The sequence below is a fragment of the Nannospalax galili genome, unplaced genomic scaffold, assembly GCF_000622305.1.
Source record: "Nannospalax galili isolate Female #2095 unplaced genomic scaffold, S.galili_v1.0 scaffold184, whole genome shotgun sequence".
NCBI lineage: Eukaryota > Metazoa > Chordata > Mammalia > Rodentia > Spalacidae > Nannospalax > Nannospalax galili.
Genome location: NW_008351649.1, coordinates 908,099 through 933,278, shown reverse-complemented (window position 1 = coordinate 933,278; position 25,180 = coordinate 908,099). Strand labels below are relative to the sequence as shown.

The 25,180-nt window shown below is 52.8% G+C and overlaps 1 protein-coding gene across 3 annotated transcripts in view; it reads right to left on the bottom strand.

The window, feature by feature from the left end:
• Ephb2 (EPH receptor B2) overlaps window positions 1–25,180 on the bottom strand; it is a 125,336-nt gene that overhangs the window by 35,225 nt on the left and 64,931 nt on the right. For all 3 annotated transcript variants that reach the window (XM_008848568.2, XM_008848570.2, XM_017802053.1), the window contains exons 3-4: window positions 10,925–11,080; window positions 8,357–8,692 (exon numbers count right to left, since the gene is read on the bottom strand). In XM_008848568.2, the coding sequence (XP_008846790.1) occupies window positions 8,357–8,692; window positions 10,925–11,080 (492 nt within the window). The remainder of the gene's footprint in view (window positions 1–8,356; window positions 8,693–10,924; window positions 11,081–25,180) is intronic.

Here is a 25,180-nt window from a genome sequence, read left to right as displayed (position 1 = left end):
GTGTGGGGAGGAATGGGGGCAACGGAGGAAATGGGGGTGGGTGGGTGGGGAGACTGCTGGCTCCCAAGTCCTTGGGGAGAGTTCATCCTTTTCTGGCTGAGGTCTGGGCCAGCCAAGTTCCCTTTGTGAGCCTGGTTTCCTCCCCAGGGTGTGACAGGGCTGGGAGAGGGGCCTCTGAGGGTGGACGAGGACGGACTGTGAGGTGGGTAGACAGGGGGTACTGTGAAGTGGTCCTCATGGGCTGGATGAGAGACCTCTGGGGTAGTTCTCATATTGTATGCCAGCACAGGATAGGCAGCTGGGAGGCTGTGACACTGGCTGGTGAAAGCTCTCATTTCAACTGGGGCTGGTATCACTTAGGAGCTCTGAGTGCCAAGGACAGAGAAAGAGCCCATTCATGGCTTCTTCTAGGCCCGAAGAACCTGTTAGCTAAGAGGCCATGGGAGAGGTGGCCACATACCGGGCAAGCTGAGGCTGCACCACAGACCGGGGCCCTGCAGGCCCCAGCACCCCCTGCTGCCTTGCTCCTGTGGATAGCCCTCAGTGCTGCCCACTGCCCACACATGCCCCACTCACCCAGGAAGGCCCTGCCTGGTGTCTCCCCTTTTACTAGCCTCTCTCCAAGAACCACCCACCCTGGAAACCTCTTCCCTTCTATCCTCCACAGGCTGTCCTCAACTGTCTCCTCTCCAGAGACAATTCCCTGACTGCCTCTCCCTCCCAGTCACTCACCACCTCACTCACATTCAGCCCTTTAACCCCAGTGCCTGGAACAATGTGTGGCTTAGAACAGGTGCTTAAGCAGTATTTGTGGATGGAAGTCAGGGAGGGAGGAAGAAAAGAAAGAGGGAGGGCTGGAAGGAAGGAAAGTGGGAGGGACAGAAGAGAAGAGGAAGAGAAGGAAGGGAGGGAGGGAACGAGGGCAAGGAGGGAGGAAGGGAGGGAAAGAAGGATGGAAGAGCGGCTTCCGGCAAGCTACCTCTCTCTGCCTACGTTCTTCTCCTGTAAGATGGAATGCGGCAAAACCAACTTGCTGTCTCGCTGATGTAAACAAAATCCTAGTTCTTAGCTAGACACATTATGCTCAACTAAAAGACTACATTTTCCCAGCTTCTCTGCCAGCCAGAGCGGCCAGGTGGGCTTGCCAGTAGATACAAACTGAAATAATACATAGAACTTGTAGGAAGTCACCTGGCAGGAAGTCTCCTCATTTACCCTTTACCTTGATGTCTGGGACATGTGTGTGATGGCTGGAGATACTGCAGCTATTTTGATCCATAAAGACAAGAAGTTGTGTATCAAGGAATCTGGGCTCCTAACGGGTCCACTGCTGCCATATTCCCTATTTCCCAGCATTCTTTGCAGTTCAGCAAAGGAACACGTCCATTCTGTTTACGTCATCACGTCAGACTGGTTGTATTTATCGTCCCTCTACAGCTCTACCCTTTGTCCTGCTGCCTGTGTGGTCCCCTTTCTCTGACTCTGGGCTTGTCCATGAGATACAGGCAGACATGATCTAAGCAGCGGCTTGGAGAGGCACCCGTGTATGTCTGCCTGGTGTCTCTATGCCCTGTGTCTGCCAGGAGGGTGTGCCCAGGCCAACCTGCTGAAGGCTGAGACACTCAGCAGCCAGGGCAACTGCAGACCAGCCAACAGCAGTCATTCCAAGGATGCAAAAGAATCCCAGTAACACCCAAAGAGCTGTCTGGGCCCAGAGCAGATGGACGGTAATCATGGGCACACCCCGCCAAGACCAGGGCCTTTGGTGGCTGCCTGGAGACTCTCGGCTTCCTCATGTTCCTTCTTTTCTGCTGTCAGCTTTGTCACTTGGCAGGCACCGCTACTTTCTGCCTGTGACACACAGCAAACCCATCTTCAATGGCTCTTTCGGTCATCAATGTCTTACAAGCTCAGGAAGAACAGAGCATAGGATGCAAGCACAGCTCTCTCTCTCTCTCTCTCTCTCTCTCTCTCTCCCTCCCTCCCTTCTTCTTCCCTCCCTCCCTCCTCTTTCCTCAGGCCCCAGCTGGGAGCTCTCTGATCCTCTCGGCCTCCCAGGGAGAGGAGACAGGTTCATGCCAGTTCCAGAGAGGAAGCCATTGTACACCCAGCCCCAGCAGGATGAGAGGATCAGAGGAGCACTGGGGACAAGAAGGGCTTTGGAGAGTTCAAAGTCTCCATGAGGGAGCCACGTGGTAAGTGGCGTGGACACAGACCTGGGCCAGGTGCTGGGGACCTGCTCTGCTAAGGATGAGCTGCGGGATCCTGGGCAGCCACTTAGGAATTGCTCCAGGTGGGGTCCCAGTTTCTGTCTAGATGAGCTGAGGTCCCTGTGATGCTGTGAATTTCAGCGTGACCCTGGTCGCCTTCTGTGACCCCAAAGATGTCCACAGCCTCATCCTGGACGTTCTGCTGCCTCATGTGAAGAATTATGGGAGACTTTCCTGTGCTACCCAAGAGGAGACCCAGTTTAACCACTTGAATTCTTAAAGCGAGTAGGACTTGCTGGGCTTGGTGGCACAGGCCCTTAATCCCAGCACTTGGGAGGCAAAGTCAGCCCAATCCACATAGTGAGTTCTAGGCAAGCTGGGGCTAGAAGGAGACCCTGTCTCAAAAAACACAAACAAAACAACAACAATAATAAAACAAACAAGCAAAAGCTGGCTGGGTTTTTCCAGTGAGGTGCCCAAGAGTTTAGTGTCCTGAGAACTGTTCAGGGGCTATCAGAGGCTCTGTGCCGGGACCCGAGGGGGTCTCAGAGGCTTGGGGTGGGCCCAGCTGAAGGAAGCTGAGCCTTCCCTGTTAGAACTGAAACTGGATTCTGCAATAGCCTCAGAAGTCAGACCTGATGGTCCAGGATCTACAATTGTAGCTACTTAAGAAGCTGAGGCAGGAGGATCTCAAGTTCAATACCTGTCTGGGCTACAGAATGAGTTCAGGGGTAGCCTAGTAACAGTGAGATCTTGTCTCAAAATAAAAAGTGAAAATGGATGTAGTTGAGGGATCGAGCCCTTGCCTCGCATGCATGAGGCCCTGGTTTCCACCCAGGGCACTGTGAAAATGAAGGTTAAAATACTAGGGTGATTCTGCAGCACCAGGAGCACGTGTGTCCCCTCTGGCTCAGCTATTTGAGGTCTGGACTGGCCTCGGAACCCACACCATGAGGACCTACTGCATGCATTTGGGAATTGCTAAGCCTGGGTGCTCTGGTGTGGCAGCCACAAGAAGCTCCACCAAATGACCATGTGTTAGCCACCATGGCAGCTGCTGCTCTGTCTACACGATCCCTCTCCCCCCAGCCTTCTGCAAAAGCCCATTTTGCAGAAGGGGACACTGAGTCCAGAGAAAAAACATCTCCCTTCCAGTTGGGACTCTCAGCTTAGAAAGTGCCAAGTCTGTCAGAGCTGGCACAGCTGACCATCCTCCCACGTGACCAACAGGATGGGAACCTGCCCAAATGGCCAGTCCCTCTGGTTCTCATTACTTGCTGCTGTGGTCTCACAGGCCACGTGCTCTACCTGTCCCGGCTCTTGCAGGAGTCAGCCCCTGCCTTGTCCTGAATGTGTGGTGATGTCATATTCCAATTCTGCTACTTCCTGCCATGGTGACTGAGAGCAAGTACCTTACCTCAGTGCTTAGCATCACTTACAAGTCAAGATGCCAAAATACCCTGTAGCTCTGTGAGACTCACAAATAAGGATGTGGTCCAGCACCTACATGTTCCGAGCAGGTTGGTACCTGTGGTAGGTTTTATGGTCACTGTGCATGCACGTGACCTCTGGGTTTTGAGTGCCTACCTGTACTGGGCAGCCTGGGTGGCGTGGGACATTGTTCCCTGAATTCCTCACTGAAGCCCTGTAAATAAGAAGGCCCTGGAGGAAGAGCAAGCTAGACATAAGCTTACTGACTTAGCCAAGGCCATGGTGGGGCATACCTGTCATCCCAGCACTTGTGAGGTAGAGGCAGGAGTATCAGAAGTTCAAGGCTACATATTGAGTTGGACGCTAGCCTGGGCTACATGAGACCCTGACTCAAAACAAAAACAAACAACACCCCCCAAAACAAAATCAAAGCCAGGTTTGCCTGTCTGACTCCTGAGCCCAGACCCTTCTCACTATCTCTGGAACTTGGTAGGTGTGGGCAGCCAGTTTGGGGGTATTACTGAAGGGCTCAGACTATGTCCGGTGCAGTCGTGGAGGGTGGCCAAGGATGATGGATGGCCCTGAGGCCTGGCCCTGCGTTACTGAAATGCTGCTTCCTTCTGTCCCCACAGTCACACAGCTGTCCAGCTTGTCATATGCATGTCCCCCTAAATGCCACTTCTTCAAGGAGCTGTCCCTCTGTCTTGCTGGTGTTCTTGTGTGTCGGGTCTAGGGGCAGATGGCAGTGGAACTGAGATGGCTCCTGGGGTCCGTGGTGCCCAGCTGGTGGGGCCTGGACATATAGTTTGACATCTTTCCTTCCAATGTGAGTCCTTCAAGCCAGGCTCAGCCTCCCTCCCCAGCCCTGAGAGCTGCTCATGACTGGGCAGAAGGTGGTCTGCAAAGGCAGCGTGGGTGGAGGCGCGTGACGGCTTTATGAAGTTAGAAGACAGGTCTGGCCCCAGCAAGTGCCAGGGGACTGTGAGCAGGGCCTGCTGCTTGCCCAAACGAAAGGCTTTTTCCTTTTAAGGCAGTGAGGTAGATATTTATAAATTGAATTTTAGGGTCTGTCCAAAATCTACTACTGAATGCATTGGTCTGGAACCGAGGCTCCCGCCTTGTTTTCCTGCCTCTCCAGCTTCGCCAAACCCCACCTCCCCGAACACTTCCCCAAACCTTCTGTAAATGCTCACAGACTGCTCCCTGTGGGGTGTCCCCTCCTGGGTGCTGGGACAGCCTTGATGAGGAAAAGCAGACCTCTGTGGAGCACGGGGCGGTGATAGCAGGACAGACAGACAGGCGCATAGTGATAGTGATAAAACTACACTGCGGAAAATCAAAGCCCTGGTGCTGGGCTGGAGAGGGGGTCTCTGAGCTAGGACTGTCAGGGAGCTCCGGAATGAAGGAAGGCCAGAGTCACATGTGCAAAGGCCCTGTGGCTGGGACCCCTCTGTCTGCTGCCCATGTAACCCCTCTCCCTTGGGGATGCCTTCCTCTCTGCCTGAGCCTATCTCTCAGGCCATCAGAGACTAGCTCAAATGTTGTCTCTTCCAGGACATGCCCTGCTCTCACCCCAGAAGCTGGTAGGTCTGTTGCCCCCCCCCCCCAGCTGGGTCTCATTCCTGGCAGCTGTAATACAGGCTTTGCATCTGTATCCACTTCAGTCCAGGGTGTAAGTCCTCATGGGTGTGTCCATCTGCTTCGGGCTAGACGCAGAGGCAAACAGTCTAACGTTAAAGTGGGAGTTGGGTCCTCTTAGTAGAGAAATTTCACATGAATGTCCCTAGGCCTCTGCACCTGAGCCTCCTCACTTAGCAAAGGGGATGATGGGGGCGGGGTGGGGGTTGTGTGGCTACTCCTCACTTAGCAAAGGGGATGATGGGGGCGGGGTGGGGGTTGTGTGGCTACTGGGCTCTCATCTGGGCTGTGAGATGAGAAGCTTTTCAAGGGGAGCAGAGAGAAACACGGGACTGACTAAGGCCCAGGGCTCAGAGGGCTCAAAGGGACTTGGACTCACTTGAACATGAGTTCTTCAAATGTGTCTGACGGTAAGAAATACAAGAGTCACTTTGGTAGAACGAGATCTCAGACCCTACTCCTGGGACTCGCTCTCCATGCTCCCTGGGTACAGACCAGGAACATGCGTCTGAAAAAGCTGCCATCTGGTCCTGGTGTACAGTTTGGTGAGGAAACTGGGGCCTGACTGAGGAAGTGACTTAATGGGTGTGACAGACAGCGTTCTTTGCCCCAAACTGCAGGGCCCACTTGCCGTGGCAGAGCACACCTCCCAGTCCACTGATGCTGGCTTTGGCCATGGACTTGCTTTGGCCAGTGAGATATGGGTGGCTCCTATCACCCTCCTACCCTTCACCTAGAGAGAAATGAGCCTGAGGTTGCTGCTGCTCATTGAAAAGATTGGATGGAGCCCACACCCTAAATGCTTGATCAGCACAGCAGTCAGTGATCCACAGGACAGTCAGTGAGAAAACTTTTTTTTAATCTTGTAAACTACTGGGCTTTGGGGTGGTTTTGTTACACAGCATTATTGCAATAATAGCTGACTACTACATATGTCAGAACTAGGGTGGAAAACTGGGTCCTCTGCTCCTAATCCAATGCGTTCTCCTCCTTTAGTCTTCGAGTGTGTGTGTGTGTGTGAGTGTGTGTGCGTGAGCATGTGAATATGCATAAATGCATGTGTATGTATGTGTGGAGGTCAGAAGTTAAGCTTGGGTGTCATTCACTAGACACCATCCACCTGAGTCAGGGTCTTTTGTTGACCTGGTGCTCACCGTATAGGTTAGGCTATCTGACCAGTGAGCCCGAGGGATCCGCCCATCTCTGCCCCAGCAGTGGGAATACGTGGTCTGTCACCATGTCAGTTTTTGATGTGAGTTCTGGGGATTGAACTCAGGTCCTCATATTTGTACGCCTAAGACTTTACCCACTGAGCCATCTCCCTAGTCCTTCCTCTGTCTTCCAATCCCGAGGGCTCCCACGCCCTGGTGTCAGAAGTCCCCATAGCTCAGGACAGGCCCCGAGAGCTGCCTTTCTGCCCTCTGCATGTTGAAAATCATTGCTGCCTGCCCTCGCTCGCCAAAGCCAGGGATTCCAGCTGAGCTTTCTCAAGATGGAGCGACTTGCCACTGAGCCTGTCAGGTATCCTGGCCAACAACTGTGGCTTTTGAGGGTTTGTTCTTTAAGATCTCCTGCTTTGCCATAGCTCACCTGGACCCCAATCTGTGGACAGCCTCCACGTTCTGTGGTCCCACAGGAACTGCAAACATATGCACAGTAGTTTACTGTTTTAAATGACTAGATTTGGGGGTGTGTTTGTTACACAGCATTATCACTACAATAGCTGACTAATACACTCTCTGACTATCATCTGAAATGGGGACAGGGGCCTCAGGATGCAGTGAGGTCACGGTGGAAGCCCCCTCCCCCAACACCAGGTGAAGCTGGCTGCCTTCTCTTCCCTGCCCTGGGTGCCTCTCTCTTTTCTCTCTCTCCTGAATTTATTGATTTCCTGGGGTTCTACAGATTGCAGGCTGCAGCTGACCACCTCCCCCAGGAAGCTTTCCTGGGCTGCCTTGGGGCCCCTTATGTGCTCCCCTTGACAGAAGCGATGAGGAGAGGCTGGTTTCTCCCCTGCAGCTCTGTGGGGAAGAGGAAGAACTCGCTATGCATTTGGCAAAGATTGTTTAATAATTGAGGGACAGGCTCACAGGGTCCACCCCAAGGGTACCATAATGATCTTGGTCATCCCATGGGACTTGAGGTGAGGGGTGTGCCTGGGAAGGGTGAAGGGAGCAGGTGTCACTTCAGGGGAGACATCTCAAGCCCCCTAATTATGAGGTCATGTGACCAAGTCCACAGCACAGAGCATGCGCACAGGACAGGTGCCACTCCTGTCCACCTGGATCCAACATCACCATGTCCTGGGGGCTCCTCTCTCTCTGTCCTGATTCACGTGGGTCCCTGACAGCCCCGTGGACCATAGCTGCCTGCTCTCTGCACCTTTTCCATGAGAAGGAGACATCTCTGCTTTCTTGGAGCCACGGGGTCTTTTATTGTAGAAGCCACACTCATACCTTCAGTGGTGCCTGTGCCCAGTGTGGAGGGTCCTGTCCTCTTGATGGCGGAGGGTTAGTGAACCACAGGCACCCCCCCCCAGTGTCAGGAATCTAATCCAGGTCTTATGTATGCCAGACAATTGCTCTACCAATGAGCTGCAGTCCAAGTCCTTGGCTTAGTTTAGTTTGTTTTTGAGATCAGGCTCTCATGTAGCCCAGGACTGCCTCATTAACCAAGGATAATCATGAACTTCTGAACAGCTTTCCGCTACCTCCTGAGTGCTGGGATTACAGGTTTGTACCACCATACCCGGTTTCATGCAGTGCTGGGACTTGAACCCAGGGCTCTGTGCAAGCTAGGCAAGCACTTTGCTGACTAAGCTACATCTCCAGTCTTAGCTGTTAACATTTTTTTTTAAAGACAGGATCTTGCTATGTAGACCAGGCTGTCCTCAAAATCATGATCCTCCTGCTTCAGCCTCCCCAGTGCTGGGATGACAGAGGAACACCAACATTTGCTCATGAATAGCCTTAGAGGAGAAATTGCTCCACAGACGTGAGGGGTCTCTCCCAAAGGTTGGCAGGGAACTGTCTGGCACAGAGTGACAGTCCCCTCTCCTTGCACCCCATAGGGCTCACCTGCTTGGTTGGTGGTGATGTTCACTGAAGCGAACTGGGGTGAGAAGGGGCTCTGGTCAGTGACTCCGTTCACGGCCTGGATCTCGAAGGTGTACTGTGTGTGGGCCAGCAGGTCACTGATGTAGATGCGTGGCTCAGTCAGGCCCAGCTGGCGTGGTGCATACTGCACGTTGTCCCCGCAGCGGGTGCAGGCACCCCGGCCTGAACCGCAGCTCTTACAGATGATGTTGTAGACGAGGTCCTCACGGCCCCCTGAGTCTCGGGGTGGGGTCCACTCCAGCATGAGTGATGTCTCATTGACGCTGGAGATCACAGCCTGGGGCGCAGAGGGGATGGCTGGGGAGGGGACAGGGGGCTCAGAGGAGGCTGTGGGTGCATTCCCACTCCATGCCCGCTGCCTCCCCAGCCCAGGCCTCCAAAGGACCTCCTCCAAGTCCTTCCTCTGATCCATCCACCCCCAAGAAGCTTCTAAAATGTGTTATCCTGTTGTGCACTGATATCTCTTTCCCCTGGGCACCTGAGCACAAAAGATGACACTATCCATCTCTCTCTCCCTCTCTCTCTCTCCCTCTCTCTTTCTCTCCCTCTCTCTCCCTCTCTCTTTCTCTCCCTCTCTCCCTCCCTCTCTCTTTCTCTCCCTCTCTCTCTCTCTCCCTCTCTCTGTCTCTCCCTCTCTCTGTCTCTCCCTCTCTCTGTCTCTCTTTCACACGCACACACACACGCACACACACACACACACACACACGATATTTTGGAGCTACATAGAAGTGGTGGCTGCTCAGCATTGGGAAAGGACAAAATGCCAGCAAATTGTTCATTTTACGATGGTGACTGTTGGGTTAGAAAGTGGTTCAGTTGGTAAAGTATTTACCCTGCAAGCACGGGGACTTGAGTTTGGATCCCTGGCACACACATAAAAGCTGGTCTCTCTCTCTCTCTCTCTCTCTCTCTCTCTCTCTCTCTCCCTCCCTCCCCTTAGTGTGCCTGTATATGTGTGTGTACATGCTCTGGTGTATATGTGGAGGTCAGAGGACAACTTCATGGAGTTGGTTCTCTCCTTTCAGCTTTATATGGGTTTGTTGATGGAACTGGGGTGGTCAGGCTTATGTGGCAAGAACTCTACCCACTGAGCTTGCTGCCCTCCTCCTCCCTCATAATACAACCCAAGTTTATGACACGTATGCATATGTTCTGTGTATATAGTGTATGTGTGGTATATATGGTATTTGATGTATGTGTGTGGTGTGTGATGGTGTATATATGTGTGGTATGTGTAGGTATGTCTGTATGGTGTGTGTATATGGAACGTGTATGTATGGTGTGTGTGGTATATGTGTGTGCATGGTGTGTATCTGTGTGGTATGTGATGTGTGCATGTGTGTGTGTATGTGTATATGTGGTGTGTATGTATCCATACATACACTATATGTATGTGCATATGGTGTGGAATATGTGTGAGTATGTGTGTATATGGAGTGTGTGGTGTGTGCATGTATATGTATGCCTATATGGTGTGTGTGTGTGTGTGTGTATATGTAGCATGTGTTTACGGAGTATGTATGGTGTGTGAGTATGTGTGTGGTATGTGACTATGGAATCGGTATGTGTGTCTATGTTGTATGGTGTGTGTGTATGTGTATGTGAGTACGTGTGTGTATATGGAGTGTGTGTTATGGTGTGCATGTAGTGTGTGGTGTATGTGTGTGTTTGTATATAGGTGTGCAGGGGTATGTGAAGCAGGACATCTAATGTCTTCTAACATCCTCCGCCTATTGGCTAGAAACAGGGTCTCCCCATTTTGGCTAGGCTGACTAGTCACTTAGCTCCTGGATCAGCCTGTCTCCACCCCTCAGCGTTGGGGTTACAGGTACACAGAGCCTGTACCTTACAGGATATTGGGGATTCAAACTCAGATCCTCATGCTTGCACAGCAAGCACTCCTAGCCACTGAGCCACTCCTCAGCACCCTAGAGTCGTGTCTTAACGCACAGTCCTGTCCTTGCCTCCTTTTTGCTACCTAGAATATGTGTGATAGTTGGACCTTCAGCAACCATGTTGGGGTGTGAAGTGACCTGAAGGGTAAAAGCCCGGTGCTCTAGAGGTCATCATGGATTCACTATTCTATCCCAGGACTGATTTCCTAGTGTCCTTAACCTGAGGGAACAGTTCTGTGTGGTTTAAGCCACTGGGGTCAGCTCTGTGAATGTCACTTCTGATTGATGCAGGGGATAGAATACTGCTCTTTCCTAGATAACCTTGGCCTCTGACCTAGGTTCAAGCCACAGCTGCACATTGGACCCTGAGCATCCTCTGCTGTGGAGGCCACCTGTGTTGGCTCCTCTGCCCAGCCTTACTGGCCCTATTCTGAGCGAATCAAGACCTTGACTTTATCATCTCTGTGACTAAGCAGAAGGGGTAGAGGCCAGATGCCAACCGTGCAGTGCCAGCCCTGGAACTGGCTTTCTGTCCCCCCTCCCTCCCCTCCAGGCCCTGGCTGCTCCTGGTGACCATGTCCCTTGTTCCGAGCCTTTCTGTGAGTGGACTGGGGCAGGTTGGGGCAGGACGCACTTGTGCAGGGCATGTCCAGGGGGTCCAGGTCCGCCCTGTAGTAGCCGTTGCGGCACACACAGTTGGTGGCGCCCTCGGAGGTGGTGCGGCTGTTGATGGGACAGTGGGTGCAGGCCTCATCCCCCTGGTTGGCCTTGAAGGTCCCTGATGGACAACCTGGGAGAGAACACAGGGCAGTCACCAGGAAGGCCAGGTGAGACACAGAGAGACCATGGCCTGCGGACAAACCCCAACCTCGATACTGGGACCCCCAGCTCCCGAAGTTCTGGGGTCTCAACGTGACAGCTCTGGCTCTACCTGGAAGGTTCCAGAAGGTCTGGATTCTTGCCCCTGAAGCTGCCTATGGGTTTGGTAGGCACCATCAGCAGTCTCCCCTTGCCACAGCCTGTAGTTCCACCTAACCTGGGCGGGAGGCAGTTGGAGGCACTGGGTAGAGTCTGGGATCCTAACTGCTTAGGTGGAAACCACTAACCAGTCAGTGACTTGATCACATTTGAAATGATTTCACTATAGACAAAGAGTCCTAAGGCAGTCAGGACATGTTGGGAGTGACATGGTGCCTGCTGAGGACACCTTTGGAATCACACAGACTTCCCCGTCTGGCCACACACTGGGCCTGTGACAAGAGGCCTAACTACCTCGAGATGAAGTTCTGTATCTGTAAAATTACTACCACCTTTTTTTTCTTTTTTGGTCTTTTTGAGACAAGGTCTCCCTATAGCTCCAGCTGACCTAGAACTTCCTATGTAGACTAGCCTTGAACTCACAGATATCTGCCTGCTTCTGCCTCCCAAGTGCTGGGACTAAAGGTGTGCTCCACCATGCCCAGCTACTATTACCTTTTATTTTATGTGTAGGAGTGTTATGCCTTCATGTATGTAAGTGCACCCATGTCGTACAATGTCCGTGGAGGCCAGAAGGGGGCATTGTAACTCCTGGAACTGGAGTTACAGATGGTTGTTAGTTGCCATGTGGGTTCTGGGATTCAAACCCAGGTCTTCTGCAAAAGCAGCCAGTGCTCTTAACCACTGAGCCATCTCTCTGGTCCCCCAAATTATTGTTTTAAGGCCTATTTGTGCAGATGAGTATTCTGCATACCCACATACAATGTCCAACACAAGCCCTTGCACAGGGTAGGTTTCTAGTGAAAAGTGGTCTATAATACAGTTTGGTTTATTTCATTTAACTAAAGGGGGCCTGCAGTAGCAGGTTTAGCCTGAGGGGGGCAGTGCCTGTACTCGGGCAGCGGCTGGCACTCTGGGTTCTCCCAGGGGTTGGGATGTCTTTGATAACCAGTCCTGTAGCTCAGAGCATCCTCCAGGCAGCCATGGGTAGAATCCATCTACCCCTTCCTGCTGGCCCAGACTGGGAATCACAAGGTTGAGGGTTAGGCTCTGCCTCTCTCAGCCTAAGTGAATAGGCGGGGTAGGAAAGAACTTCAGAGGACAAGGTCTTTCCTGGGGTGAAATTCTGTGTGTTCACCTACGTGCCAGGGGCCCTCACCTAGAGGACATTCATTCCCTACCTGGGTGCTGTGTGGCATTTACCAAGTGACTGCACCTCTCTGAACATTAGTTTCCTTGTATATAAACAGCTAACACAAATAGTCCTAATTAATCTTTCCAGCATTGTCCTCAGGGCTTACCTTCCAAGCCCCAGTCTTGGCAAATTCATTTTCCCTGTGGCTTGCAGCCCAGAGGTGTTTGGAACACAACATGAGCTCCAGGGGCTTTACCCTCCTGCCATAATTACCCATTTAGAGGTCATTTTCTCCGTATCCCCAGAATCGAAGCCATATTCCTTTCATTGCCTCTTGCCCTGTGCCTGATCTTGAAGCTGTAGCAAGTGCTCTATAAATGCTTCTTAAAGCTGCCTGTGTGGGTTCAGGCTTTGGTGGATACACAGCCCAGAGGGTGGTGCATACAGGGTTTAGTAGGCAGGATCTTTGGCAAACCCCAAGTCTGCTTGGGTGTGCAGCATGACCTTGGTGTCCTCGTCTGTAAAATGGGTCAATAGCATCCACTGCTGGAGCTGCCAAGGTTCTCTGTGAAGAATGGTTAGAACAATTCTGGCAGCAATACAATTACCTGGCTCAAAACCAAGCTGCTGAGTGACCTTGGATGAGTTAATTGACCTCTCTGAACTGCAGTTTCCTTAGTGGTGAAAATCTACCACGGGGCAGAGGAGAGACTGCAGGAGTGATATGGTCCCACGGTAGAGCTGGAGGATGGGGGTGGGGCTGGCACACCAGATGCCAACACCTATGAGGCCAAGTATGCTAGGCCAAGCACAACTCCCAGGGGACATTAGAAAACAGCCCCCTCCTCAGGCCTGCCTCTCTTGTCTGCCTCTTGGAGGCACTTCAACAACCACCCTGGCTGATGATGTCCTGACCAGGTCCTAAGGAATCGCAGGGGGAGACAAGACTTTTCACAACTGACCAAGCCCCAGTGGCCCCCCCTGACAGCACCAAGGAGTGCTTTAGGGCGTTATTATGGCCCTACGGCAGACATGAGGGGCCAATGTGCACACGGCCAGCAGTTCTGGGTTCCCTTGAAGTGCTGACCCTGCCCTAAGGATTTGGGCCACTTTGACTGCTAGAAGCTCAGCTGGCCCTGAGCTGGTGGTCACCCTGTCTCTCCAGTGTCCAGACAGGGGAATAAAAACATTAAGAGGGAAGGTTTCTGTCCCAGGGCCCATGTTTTAGCAGCAGAGCTGGGGTCAGCCCCAGGCAGTCTGGCTGCACAAGCTGTAGCCATCCCCAACCTCTTAGAGCCTGGAGTGACTTCCTTTGCACCCACAGTCTCCGGAGTCTAGTTGGAGATGAGGTGAGTTAGCAGCTGCTGCTCTGGGCACTGTCTGGGGTCCCTTTTCTCTCTGCAGCCCTGGCTTTAGCTCTGAGTTTGCAATTATCAGCCTTTACTGCTGCTGACCAGGGGGGTAGCCACCGTCTCCAAGTGGCCTGGGGCATCAATCCATGCCCACTGCAGTTTGGCCTCTCCGAGTTTGTGTCCTCTGCACATGGGAGCCTGAGGCTTATGGGAGAGTCTAGAGCCATACTCAGGATATTAGAGGGTTTGGCCCCAAGCTTAGACTTCTCCCTCTCTAGAGATGCAGCTGAGTGCTTGTTCCATCTGCTGGCCGGTCCCTGGCTGCCCGGCGGGTGGCTATTCTCTCTCCACCACTCCGTGCCAGCCCCTCCATCTAGACCATCTTCCTGGCTGTTTAGGCTGCTTTACTGGGTCCCTGACAGGTCACCCTACCTACCACCAGGCATTCTTAGGCCCTGAGCTTCCTCAGATCTGCTCCTAGTCATCCTGGGAGGTGGCTTCACAGTTCATGGTCATCAGGAACCCCCCCTCCCTTCCTGGGCCTGCTCCTCCTCTCCTCCCACCCCCTGTAGCCACTCAATTACCAGGTCTACCCCCCACAGCAGGATTCCATGCCTGCCTCTTCTTGGCCACCTCCCACCCCTGCAGGAATCTAGAAAGCTCTTCCCATCCACTCCTTGGCCTAGCAGAGCCATCTGGACTCCTCCTGCCCAACCTCCCGAGCCAGCTCTCTATAGTGCAAGCCTTTCCTCGTTGTTGAAAGAGAAACAATGCCAGACAATGGAATATTATTCGGCTGCAAAAAGGAATGAAGCCCCATCTAGGCTCCCACCAGGGAACCTTGAAAACACTGTGCTCTGTGAAAGACACCAGTCACAAAAGTAGATTCCATTTATATTTATAGGATACAGGGCCAGAAGAGACACATCTGAAGAGACAGGAAGTCGATGCATGACTGCCAAGGGCAGGGGACAGGGAGAATGGGAAATGACTCCTAATGGGTAAGAGGATTGCTTTTGGGGGTGATGAAAATGTCCTGAAATCGATTGTGGTGGTGCTCACACAGTCCTGTGAATACACTAACACCCCCAGATGGGCCCCTCTGAGCAGGTGAATCAAGAGGCATGTGTTCAATGCCCCAACACAGCTGCTGTTTCAAGTGCTACCCTGGTGAACCAAAGCTCTTTAGGGCCCCATAGACGTCGAGCCTTGGCACTGCCCATCCCCCGCTACCTTAATGCCCATCCTGTGTCCCTCTTGCACTCATTCTAGTGGACACACCATGCTTCCTGCCCTCACAGCCTGGATTGCCCTTCCCTGTGTCACTGGACTGATGTCATCCTTTCCAGAAAGTCTCCCTGAGCCCCCAGCAGAGTTCAGCACCTGTTTTAATAGCTTACTTACGAATCCATGTGTCTGGCTAGGCTCTTTACCACTAAAACCTTGCCAGCAACCTGAGGGCTGAGCAGGGAAATGAATGAACTGTGGGAAGCAACAGCTCAAACCTTCTGTTGGCATTTGGGCAAACTGAGGACCACAGAGGAGCAGACAGACATGGTTCTTGGGGCTTAGCTCCCTCTTCTCCCCTAACTTTAAGAGAGGTCTGGGCCAGCTACCTACCACAAGGCACTATGAAGCCCCTGGCTCCTCTAGCTGGGCAGGTGCCCATTCCATCAACCCTTGGACACCACATGCCAGAGCTGGAAGGCAAGGAGGCCTGGACTGAGAGCAGAACTAGGCAGCTGAAACTGACTGGTATGTGGACTTGAGTAGGTCTCTGTCCCTTGGAGATGCCAGTCATTATCTGGAATGGGCCCAAGGACACCTGTCTGATGTAGGTGCCAGGCCTACTTGGGGGCCTCCTTGCCCCACCTTTTCCCCTGCCACCCTCTCCCCAGTGGCTGCAGGGATTTGTTGGATAGAAGCTCAGTTGCAGCATGCTGTTCAACTAAATAGATCCATGAGGCCTGAGGGGTCAGCCCTGAGGGTCTCCTGGCCACTTCCTGCCACAGGGCTCCAACCTGTGGGTCCCACAGGCAGATCTCCCCTCTAGGCCTCCTCCAGGCTGTACCCCCTGCCTGATGACCTGTCTAACCTACTTAAAGTTTACCTCCTTAGAAAATCTGGCCAGGCTATTGTTAAAGTACCAAAGCATTATGTGTTGGGCCCACCTCAGGGTCTGTTTCCCTTCAGTGACCCTCAGTTTGTGACAGCATTAGAAAGCAGCCCAGGGACCTGTATGTCCCAGGCCTGCCTGTTCTTATTGATCCCCAGGTCCCAGCTCTGGTGGGACCCAGGAGGTATTCTTGGTCTGTGGGCTGAATGGAGCACTGTGTTCTCAGAGAGCTTCGAGAAGCTGATGAAAAGTGTGGAGGGGTGCTAGGCCAGCCTCTTACCTTCATGACTCCATCAGGCCACTTCAATACTCAGATCCAATTCCACCATCTGCTTGGTCCCCTCTGTCTGCCCTGCCTAGAGTGGCCAGTTCCCAACTGAAAGTCCTCAGTCCCCAAACTCCCAAGTCTGAGGCCAGCTGGGAGGGTTCAAAGTCCCAGGGAACACTGATTTTTTTTTTTCCCCCCTCACATAGCTCAGGCTGGCCTCAAACTCACAATGTAGCTAAAGATAACTCTGAACTTCTGATACTCCTGCCTCCACCTCCAAGTCTTGGGATTACAGGCATGTACCACCACACTTGGTTTATGCAGTGTTGGGGATCAAATCTGGGGCTTTGTGTGTGCTAAGCAAACACTCTACCAACTGAGCTATATCCCCCCTCCCGACTTGTCCAGGCATCCTCTCATCTGCTCGATGGTCTTTTGCTAGCTTGACTGCATGGCCTGCACCCTTCTCCACCCTATTCCCCATGGAGGTCACTAAATCATCACTAAATCAACCAGCTGGTTATCAAGAAGCCAGACTCAAGTCTGAGTTCCTGTATTGTGCAGCCCACCCCCGCCCCCGCTAACTCCAGGTGACCAACTTGAGAAGGGGCCTGCTGTGCTGTTGGAGATGTGCACAGCTGGTTTGTGCAAGACTAGGGTGATGTGGGACTGATGTTGGTCTTGTTGTGTGAACTGAGGCTGGGGTAGGGCCTATCCAGAGCACAGTAGGTGTATAATGGGCTCTGTTTGCTGAATGAAGGCAGGCCTGTCTCCCTACACAGGTGAGCAGCTCCTGGGTGCAGCTAGGGGTTGGATGGAAGTGCATGAAGTGCCTGGAACTTGTGGCCTTTCTATGTGCTCTCAAGGACTCTTAGCCTGTAGCAAGTAATGACAGCAGAGCTGCTGTTCTCCAGAGTCTTCGGGGCGCAGCCCAGGCCCAGTGCTTAGTGCTGTACGGCCTGGTTCTCTTACTTCATCCACATCACTGCCTACCAGAATCGGTACTGTTACCATTCCCATTTTATAGAAAAGGAAACCAAGGGCTGCAAGATGGCTTAGTGGGCAAAGGTGCTTGCCAACAAGCCTGACGATCTAAGTTCAACCCCCGGGACCCCACATGGTAGAAGGAAAGAACCAACTCCTACACACACACACACACACACAAACACACAAATGTAAAAAAAGAAAAACAGAGGGGTTGGAGAGATGGCTCAGCAGTTAAGAGCACTGACTTCCCTTGCTGAGGATCCGGGTTTGATTCCCAGCACCCACATGGCGGCTAACAACCATCTGTAACTCCAGTTCCAGGAGATCCAACACCTCTTCTGACATAAAGGCAGTACACTCATACACATAAAAAATAAAAATGGGTGGTGGTGCACGCCTTTAATCCCAACACTTGGGATGCAGAGGCAGAGGCAGGTGAACCTCTGTGAGTTTGAGGCCAACCTGATCTACATAGTGATTTCCAGGCCCTGTCTTCAAAAAGACTAAAAAATAAAATAAAATTTAAAAAAAAGAAAGAAAAAGGAGAAGCTGAGGCTTGAAGTGGTGACATGACCACTGTAAGGTCACATAGCTGGAAAATGACAGAGCTGGGGTCAAACCTCTGGTCCTGGTGATTCCAAAGACCTTGTTACAGAAACCATCACAAGGCCAGGTGTCGAGTGTCACGACTGGAGGTGATCTTGTAGGCTGAGGACAGTCACCCAGCAGGACAGAGGCAGAGCTGGGCCCTCTAGCCCAGGACTCTATCTAGGCAGCTCTTTCCTTCTGCAGAGCACTTGGCCAGGCGACCACATGGCAGCCAGCCGGGGACAGGAGAGGGATTACAGGGAAACAGATTTTCTCCCTGCCTGCCCCCTGGGCTCAGGGGGATAAGTGATAATTGACCAAGTAAGGCCCAAGCCCAAACGATGGAGGAAGGGCTCCATCTGGGCCTGGCATGGTGGGTCTGCTAATTGGCAGTGATCCTTGGGGCTGGCCTGCTGCCTCTGCCCCCTTGTCTTGGGGATTCTGGTTTAGTTTCAAAGATACTTGGAGTCAACTTCTGGGTCACACCTGCTATGCTGGGTAGGTTGGGGAGCTTGGAAAGAGGACTTCTTCTTTTTGGGGTGTTGTAGACAGAAGGCTGTCAGTGGTTCTGGGTAGAACTGTCACTGTGAGAGGCCCCCCTGTTCCCTGTGCCCGCAGTGTACCTGTGACTCCTCTCCTCTGATGAGCTTGAATCTGGGCATGGGCTGGAGCTAGTGCTGTGTGATCACAGCAAGTGATCTAATCTCTCTGTGCTTTAGTTTCCTGCCAGCGCAATGAAAGTAATGATAATGCTGATCTTTTATCTGTTGGGAAGATTGAAGAAGTTACTGGGGCAGGAATGGGAATGGTCACGGGCTGCTGGTCAGTGCAAAACAGTGCTTGCTGTTATCACACAGGTGGAACTGCCCTTACCTGAAATACCTGAGCTGGGCAGTGGTTTAGATTTCAGAATGTAGAGTATTTGCATAGACACAATGGGCTCTTGGGAAAGGGGCCCAAGTCTGAACATGACAGTCATTCTTGTTCACACACACCTTCTACTCATCACCTGAAGGTCATTCAACACAATATTTTAACTAATTCTGTGCCTGAAAAAAAGTTTCATGGTATCGTGTTTCCAACTGTGGCATCAAGTTTAGGATTTGGGAACGTTTCAGAGTCAACTGTCTCCCTTGGGCATGCCCATCCATGCACACTCACCAGCTTTTGCTTGCTGTAATCTAAGCCTGGAGACACAGAGGTGCAGATCCAGCCCATCCTCAGGAGTCCAGGCTGCAGAGATGGGAGCCCTCAATTTACCCAGCATGCTCAACCTCAGACACCAGGGGAGGGTTGCCATGCCTTCCTTCAGCCAGCTTGCCCTCCCCTGGCTGAGGTGGCAGAGGGGACAGGGATGGGTGCTCCTGGTCTGCAAGGCAGTGGCTTTCCTGACAGCCTTGGGATCCCCAGGAGGCACTGGGTTCTGGCTGAGAAGAGGGAAAAAAGGGTCCTGAGACTGGAGTGGGGTGGCCGAGTCTGGATGGCCTTAGACTGTGTGAACCAGTGGATTCTTTGGTTGTGCCTGTCAAGGCAGGTGCTAAAAGGACCATTTCTACAACTCTCTGGCCATCGGACACTGGCTGTGGACAGTCTTGGACCCTGCACTGTGGGAAGGCTGATCTCTATACTGCCAGTGCCTGGTGCTGTGCCCCGGTCAGGGCAGGGCAGGGCTGGCAGTGTCCCTGTGGCTGAGTGGGAGGGGCTGGTGTTAACCTCAGGCAAAGTTCATTTTGCATTTTACAGCTTCCTGCCCCTGCCACCCCGGTTAACTTGGCAGACAGTCCCCTGGGTCAAGCCAGGCGGGATGCCCACTAAGGTCCTCGGAAACAATTGCAGAACCACAACAAAGCTGCTGGCAGGCAGAGGAAGGGAGAGCTTCCTCCCAGTCCTGTGGGCCCCGCTGTACCAGGAGTCGGGCAGGAGCCTTTCCAGTCACACTCAGCTCATGACTAGCCTGTACACCAGGAGGTGACACCTTCATTTTACTGTTTTGCAGGGCTGGGGTTTGGCCCAAGGCCTCAGATGTGTGCATGGTGCTCCACCGCTGAACAAATGCTCCACCGCTGAACAAATCCTCAGCAGTATTTTTACTTTTTTTTTTTCTTTAAGATGGCATCTCCCTGTAACTGGTAATGTAGACCAGGAACTCGTTATGCAGACCAGGCTGGCCTTGATCTCACAGAGATCCGCCTGCTTCTGCCTCCCGAGTTTTGAGACTAAAGGCGTGTATCACCATGCCTGGCTCCTATTTTTAACTATTTTATAAGCCAGACGGGCCTTAAATTTATGATCCTCCTGCCTCAACCTCCCAAGTAGCTTGGATTACAGGTCTGTGCCACCAGGCCTGGCTGCTGGTGTCCCCATTTTAGAGATGAGGAAAATGAGGCCAGGAAGTGCCCCATGAAAGCCACATACAGCCAAGGGCCTAAGCCCTGAGCTTCCACAGTATGCCTGCTCCTAGGTGTGCCCTGGATGCCCATCCTGCCAGGTCCCCCAACCTTTCCAGGAGGGCTGCCCAGGGGTCAAGTCTGGACTGCCCCTGACGCTCTAGCTCCCACAGGGACCACCTAGGGGAAGCCAGTCATCCTATACCCCACCTACCCAGCCTTCTCAACCTGCCTTGGCCAGGCTCGGCTTGGTAGAACCCGTCAGCAACTGGCAAAACTACAGAAGTCAGAAGTTGGCGACAGGAACTGTATTAACACGTCCCCCTTTGCTGCCTCCATTCTGCCATCTGTTCAACCACTCTGCTCAAGACCCTCTGTGGCCTCCTCATGCCTGTTGGGAGGCCGGCCTTCTCAGGCTTCCCCTCCACAGTCCACCTGGCTGGTTTCAGCCCCTACCACTCTCCCAGCTATACTGTGGGCTCCTGGAGGTGGCTTCTGGAGTATTGCCCTCCCTGGGCTTTCTCGAGCAGCTCCTATGCCTGAGCACTGTCCCTGCTCCCCACAGGACTCAAGGATGGACTTCCACCCCTTAAAACTCAATGGCAGCCCAGAGAAGGGTCTGAGTCCTTCTCTGAGGAGGCTGCCCCACTTCCCAAATGACTTGGGGGCGGGGTCTCTCCCAAGTTCCTGAGTGTGTGCTGTCTTGCCATCCCTGTGTCCCTGTACATCGTGAGCGATGGCACCTCACACCCATTGGCTGCCTGAGAAGTGACTGTAACCTTGAAAGGTCTTAAGACCAGTCAGCTAGGCCTCCAGATCCCCCAGCACCTACCAGTGCCCCGGGCGATGGACTCTCTAGGAATCCCACCTTAGTAGCTGGTATTTAGTTGGCATCTATCTCTTGCCCTGCCCAGATGGAAGCCTCTTGAAGGCAGCTGATGAGTCAGCAGGCACAGGACAGGTGCTCTGTAACAGCCCCCTCTTCCCTAGTTGTCTGTCACAGCATGCAGAGATGGAGTGCACAGTGTTTGAGGGAGCCAGACATGGGCCCTCATGATCTTGAAGGTGCCTGAAAATGTTTGGCAGCCCAGTCCTTCCAGGCCTTGGACTCATGTCAGGCCTCCAGTCCCCCTAATCAGCCTGTCTCCCTTCAAGGTACCCCAGCTCCCCACTAAGGGGCCAGAACTCCCACCCGCCCAGCAGGCAGCTCCATTCCTCCAATTTCCTCCCAATTAATCAAGCTCTGAACTTTTTAATTATCTGCCTGCAGGGTGACTCCTGCACTGTGAAGCAATTAAGGACATTTCTAAGGGCTGTGTGGTTGGGGTTGCTACAGGCTCAGGCACATAGCTGACCAGGCCCTCATGAAGAAGGGGAGCATGGGACAGGAGGGTTGGACAGGACTCCTAACCCCTGAGCTGATGCAAGTTTATCCCCAGGGGGTGGGGTGAAGGCTGGAGCTATGCCAGGGCTCTGGGGCCACACTGGCTGCCAGGATGCCCCTGTGTCTGTTTCATGGCCTTCCTGTGTAACTGACCTGGATCCAGTAGCTACCAGGTGGCAGCACCAGGCAGGCAGGGACTTAGGATGTCACTGCATGTTCACCTTGACCCTCAGAGCGGGAAATGTGTCTATTTCACAGATGAGGAAATAGAGGCTCAACATCCGGCTGGTCTGCACTCAGCTGGAATGGAAGTCAGCCCTGACCCCATAGCCACTTCCTTCCATTGTCTCTGCAGCATAAGTGGGTGGCCTGGGAAAGTGCCCAGAGCAGCTGGGAAGGGGACACCCTGGAGAAGGTGTCCCCAGAGCTGGAGGCCTGCTGAGGAGCCAAGCTGCCTATGGGAAAAGATGTTGCAGTCAGAGAGCTAGTGCACAAGCACTGAGGTGGGAAATGGCGTGTGTGTGTGTGTGTGTGTGTGTGTGTGTGTAACTCCAAACAGTGCAGGGTTGCTGGAGCATGAAGTTCAAGGCTTGAGGAGGCAGGAGATGAGGCTGTAGAGATAGGAGGGGGGTCTGGGGGTATTCAAAGTCGCAGAGCTTTTAGGATCTTCTAAGTGCCTTGTTTTATGACTGTAAACACCACAGACAGGACTAGCAATTTACCTAAGGCCACACAGCAAGTTACTGTGGAGAAAAAGAGAGGCACAGACCTATGTTACTGTAGCAGCTGCTTCTGGCTTTTGTCCTCACCCTCCCTCCATTCCACATTTCAGAAGCTGTAGGCACACAAAGCTGGGGGCAGCTCAAGAGGCTCTGTTTAGTGTCCTCCAAAGTTACTTACTTGGAGAAAAAAAAATCAATAACCCATAGTCTCCCCCAACCCCTTCTGGGATGACACCACCGCCTATAGCACCCCAGATACACTAAAGTGGAGTACATGGACCTCCTCTATCCTCGGGACCTTTGTACACCCTGTTGTTGCTGTCTGGTTCTGTCTGGTTCTGTCTGGTTCAAGGCCCAACTTGCTCACCTGTCACTGAGTTAAGGCCATACTCTCCTGTGGAAAGGGAAGGATCTGGTGTCCCCTCACCCCTGGATAGAGACTCTGTGTGACAAGCCTCTCAAGGCTGGAGCCCCCCAGTGTCAGGACTTGCTGGATTAAATAATAATCACTGTGTGCCCAAGGGGAAGCTAGAGATGTCTGGAAAGCTTGACACATCTGGCAGGGCCAGGCCCAGCTCCCAGGCCCATCTGGATGCTGTATTGACAGGTGGTAGAGAGGGTCACAGAGATGGGGTTTTTTTTGGTGCCTGGAGCGGGTGGTGGAGCTGCAAATACCCTCTGTGTGGTTTACTGTACCTTGGTGACCACATTGGGATCCAGACCCTGGATCACCAGATTCCAACGTTCCTGCATCACTGGTTGGTGCTGTCACCCCTGCTGGGGTTAGGGGCCCGAGGGAGGTGCCCTTCCCTCTCCAGATGGGAGGCTTTCTCTGGGTCACCTCCTTCAGTATTTCCCCTGCGATGGGATCCAGACGTGCGGTCCTGGCCTCACCTGAGGGAGCCCTGGGATGGGGCTGCCCTCCCTCCTCCCTCTGCCCCAAGAAAACCAGGCTCATTAATAAAGGACACAATTAGCTGTCAGCAAAGAACATGTCTGGAATTTTTTACCTGCTTTGTGAGCTCAGTTAAGGCAACAAAGTCCCAGACCCCCGGGGAGGCAGCTGCCATAGACCCTTCAGGCCCTGTCACCGGTCCGGGGTGGGAGGGCCCCGTGAACTTTTCCGTGTTAGCTTGCAGGCCCTGGCCTGTATGGGGTGGGTTTTTTCCAGGCCAGTGGAGACAGTGACAGAGTGAGAGAGATTCCTGGCAGGTGGTTTCTTCAACCCAACAAGCAGAACAGCTGATCTTGAGGTCTCATCCCTTCCCCAGTCATCTTTCAGAGCTAGAGACATTGAGAAAAAGTTAGTTCCCCTCTCCTTAGCCTCTCACTTTACAGCGAGAGAAACTGAGACCCAGAAAGGGGCAGTGCCTTGTTTGTGGAGAGGAATCACCGCCTTTGTGTGTCTGTGTGTATGCCTCACTCTTGTGTCAGCAGTAGAATGTCCCAGGGTTCCTAGACTCTGCATGTCTAGGCCACGTGAACAGTGGTAATGAGGGGCTGCTGTCCCTGCCCTCATGGCATGGGACTCAAGGAGACCGAGGGAGAGGCTCTGCTGGGATGGGCCATGGCAGAGGCAAATAAAGGCAGAGACCTCGTCTTAAAAACCCCAAACCCTAAAACTATAAATGAGTTAGTGGCAACATGGTGGGGGACCTGGCTAGGATGGGTGTTGTAAATGCTTATCTAAGACAGGGCTGTGAGTTGGAGGGTACTAGGTGCTAGGTACCCATTTGCTCTCAGTCCTCAGCAATCTACGGCCCCAGACAGACAGAAAGAAAAACTATGTCCTTTCTGGCCAGGTACCTTTATGCTAATGATAATGACATTATTAGGACTTGTTACTCACATTCTACAGATGAGAAACCAAGTCACTCAGCACCATCCATGGGCACATGAACACCACAGACAGTGACCTTAGCCTCCTATACCACCCCCCACCCCCGGTGCTTTCTAGAACCACTGCTTCCCCCACTTCCCCCCTCCCTGTGACCCACAAGGTTGGTCTGTTTGGGTCCTAGTAACTGTGACTTGAATACTAATAAAAACCCTACTGGAAAGGACTCAGCATTAAGTACCCCAGAGATCAGGGATTAGGAAACACAAACAGGGAGAGAGGGAACTGACTCTTCCACATAGGAGGTGTGCTCTGAGGGGTACAGAAACCATCACCCTACTCCTGTTGGCTTCTGGGGAGCAGGAGCAACCTCAGCAAACCAAAGTCATAAATCAAATGTACAAGATGTGGCTTGGCAGTCATCCCGGGGAAAAAGATCTGGGGGTTTGAGTTGACCACAAGCCAAAAGCTGCTGAAAACGCCAATATGGTCATAGCCTGTAAGAGCAGAAACAGAATGACAGCCTGTCCGGCATTCTCCTGCTGCTAAGGCAGCCAACAGGACACACTAGGTTTATTCTCCATCCACAGCCATTTCTGGGTGGTGCTGGAGGAGTTCCGGGCAATACCCTAGGCTTGACCCTCCCAGCAGCATGGATCCCCATAGAGTCCTGCAGCACTGTCTTGCCTAAGTCCCAGAGAAGTAGGAGTTGTCCCTCTCGTTTTACTTGGCTTTGGAGACTTGGGTCCGCCCTGAAAACAGACTTTTAATACTTACTTTGTGGCTGTCCTTTGCCCAGTTCTATGTTAGGCACCAGGCATAGAGCTGGATAAGCCACAGTCCCTGAGCTCAAGACTCACTCTTTGGCAGGAGACAGTAAATGTGACCAGTAGTGGGTATCATGGAAGACTGTCCAGAGGTGGAGGAGGTGTTATTTGGACAGGGATGAAGGATGAAGAAGGCCAAGGCCAGAAGAGAAGAGGGGCATTTCAGGGACAGAACAATGTATGCAAGTCTTCGGGGTGAAGGTAAGGCGGCGTGGATGGGCTATGGTATGAGCGGAGGGATGATGAAGCAGATGTGATTAGGATTAGGTCAGAAAGGCAGAGATGATCCCTTCCCAGGGGCCCTGGACC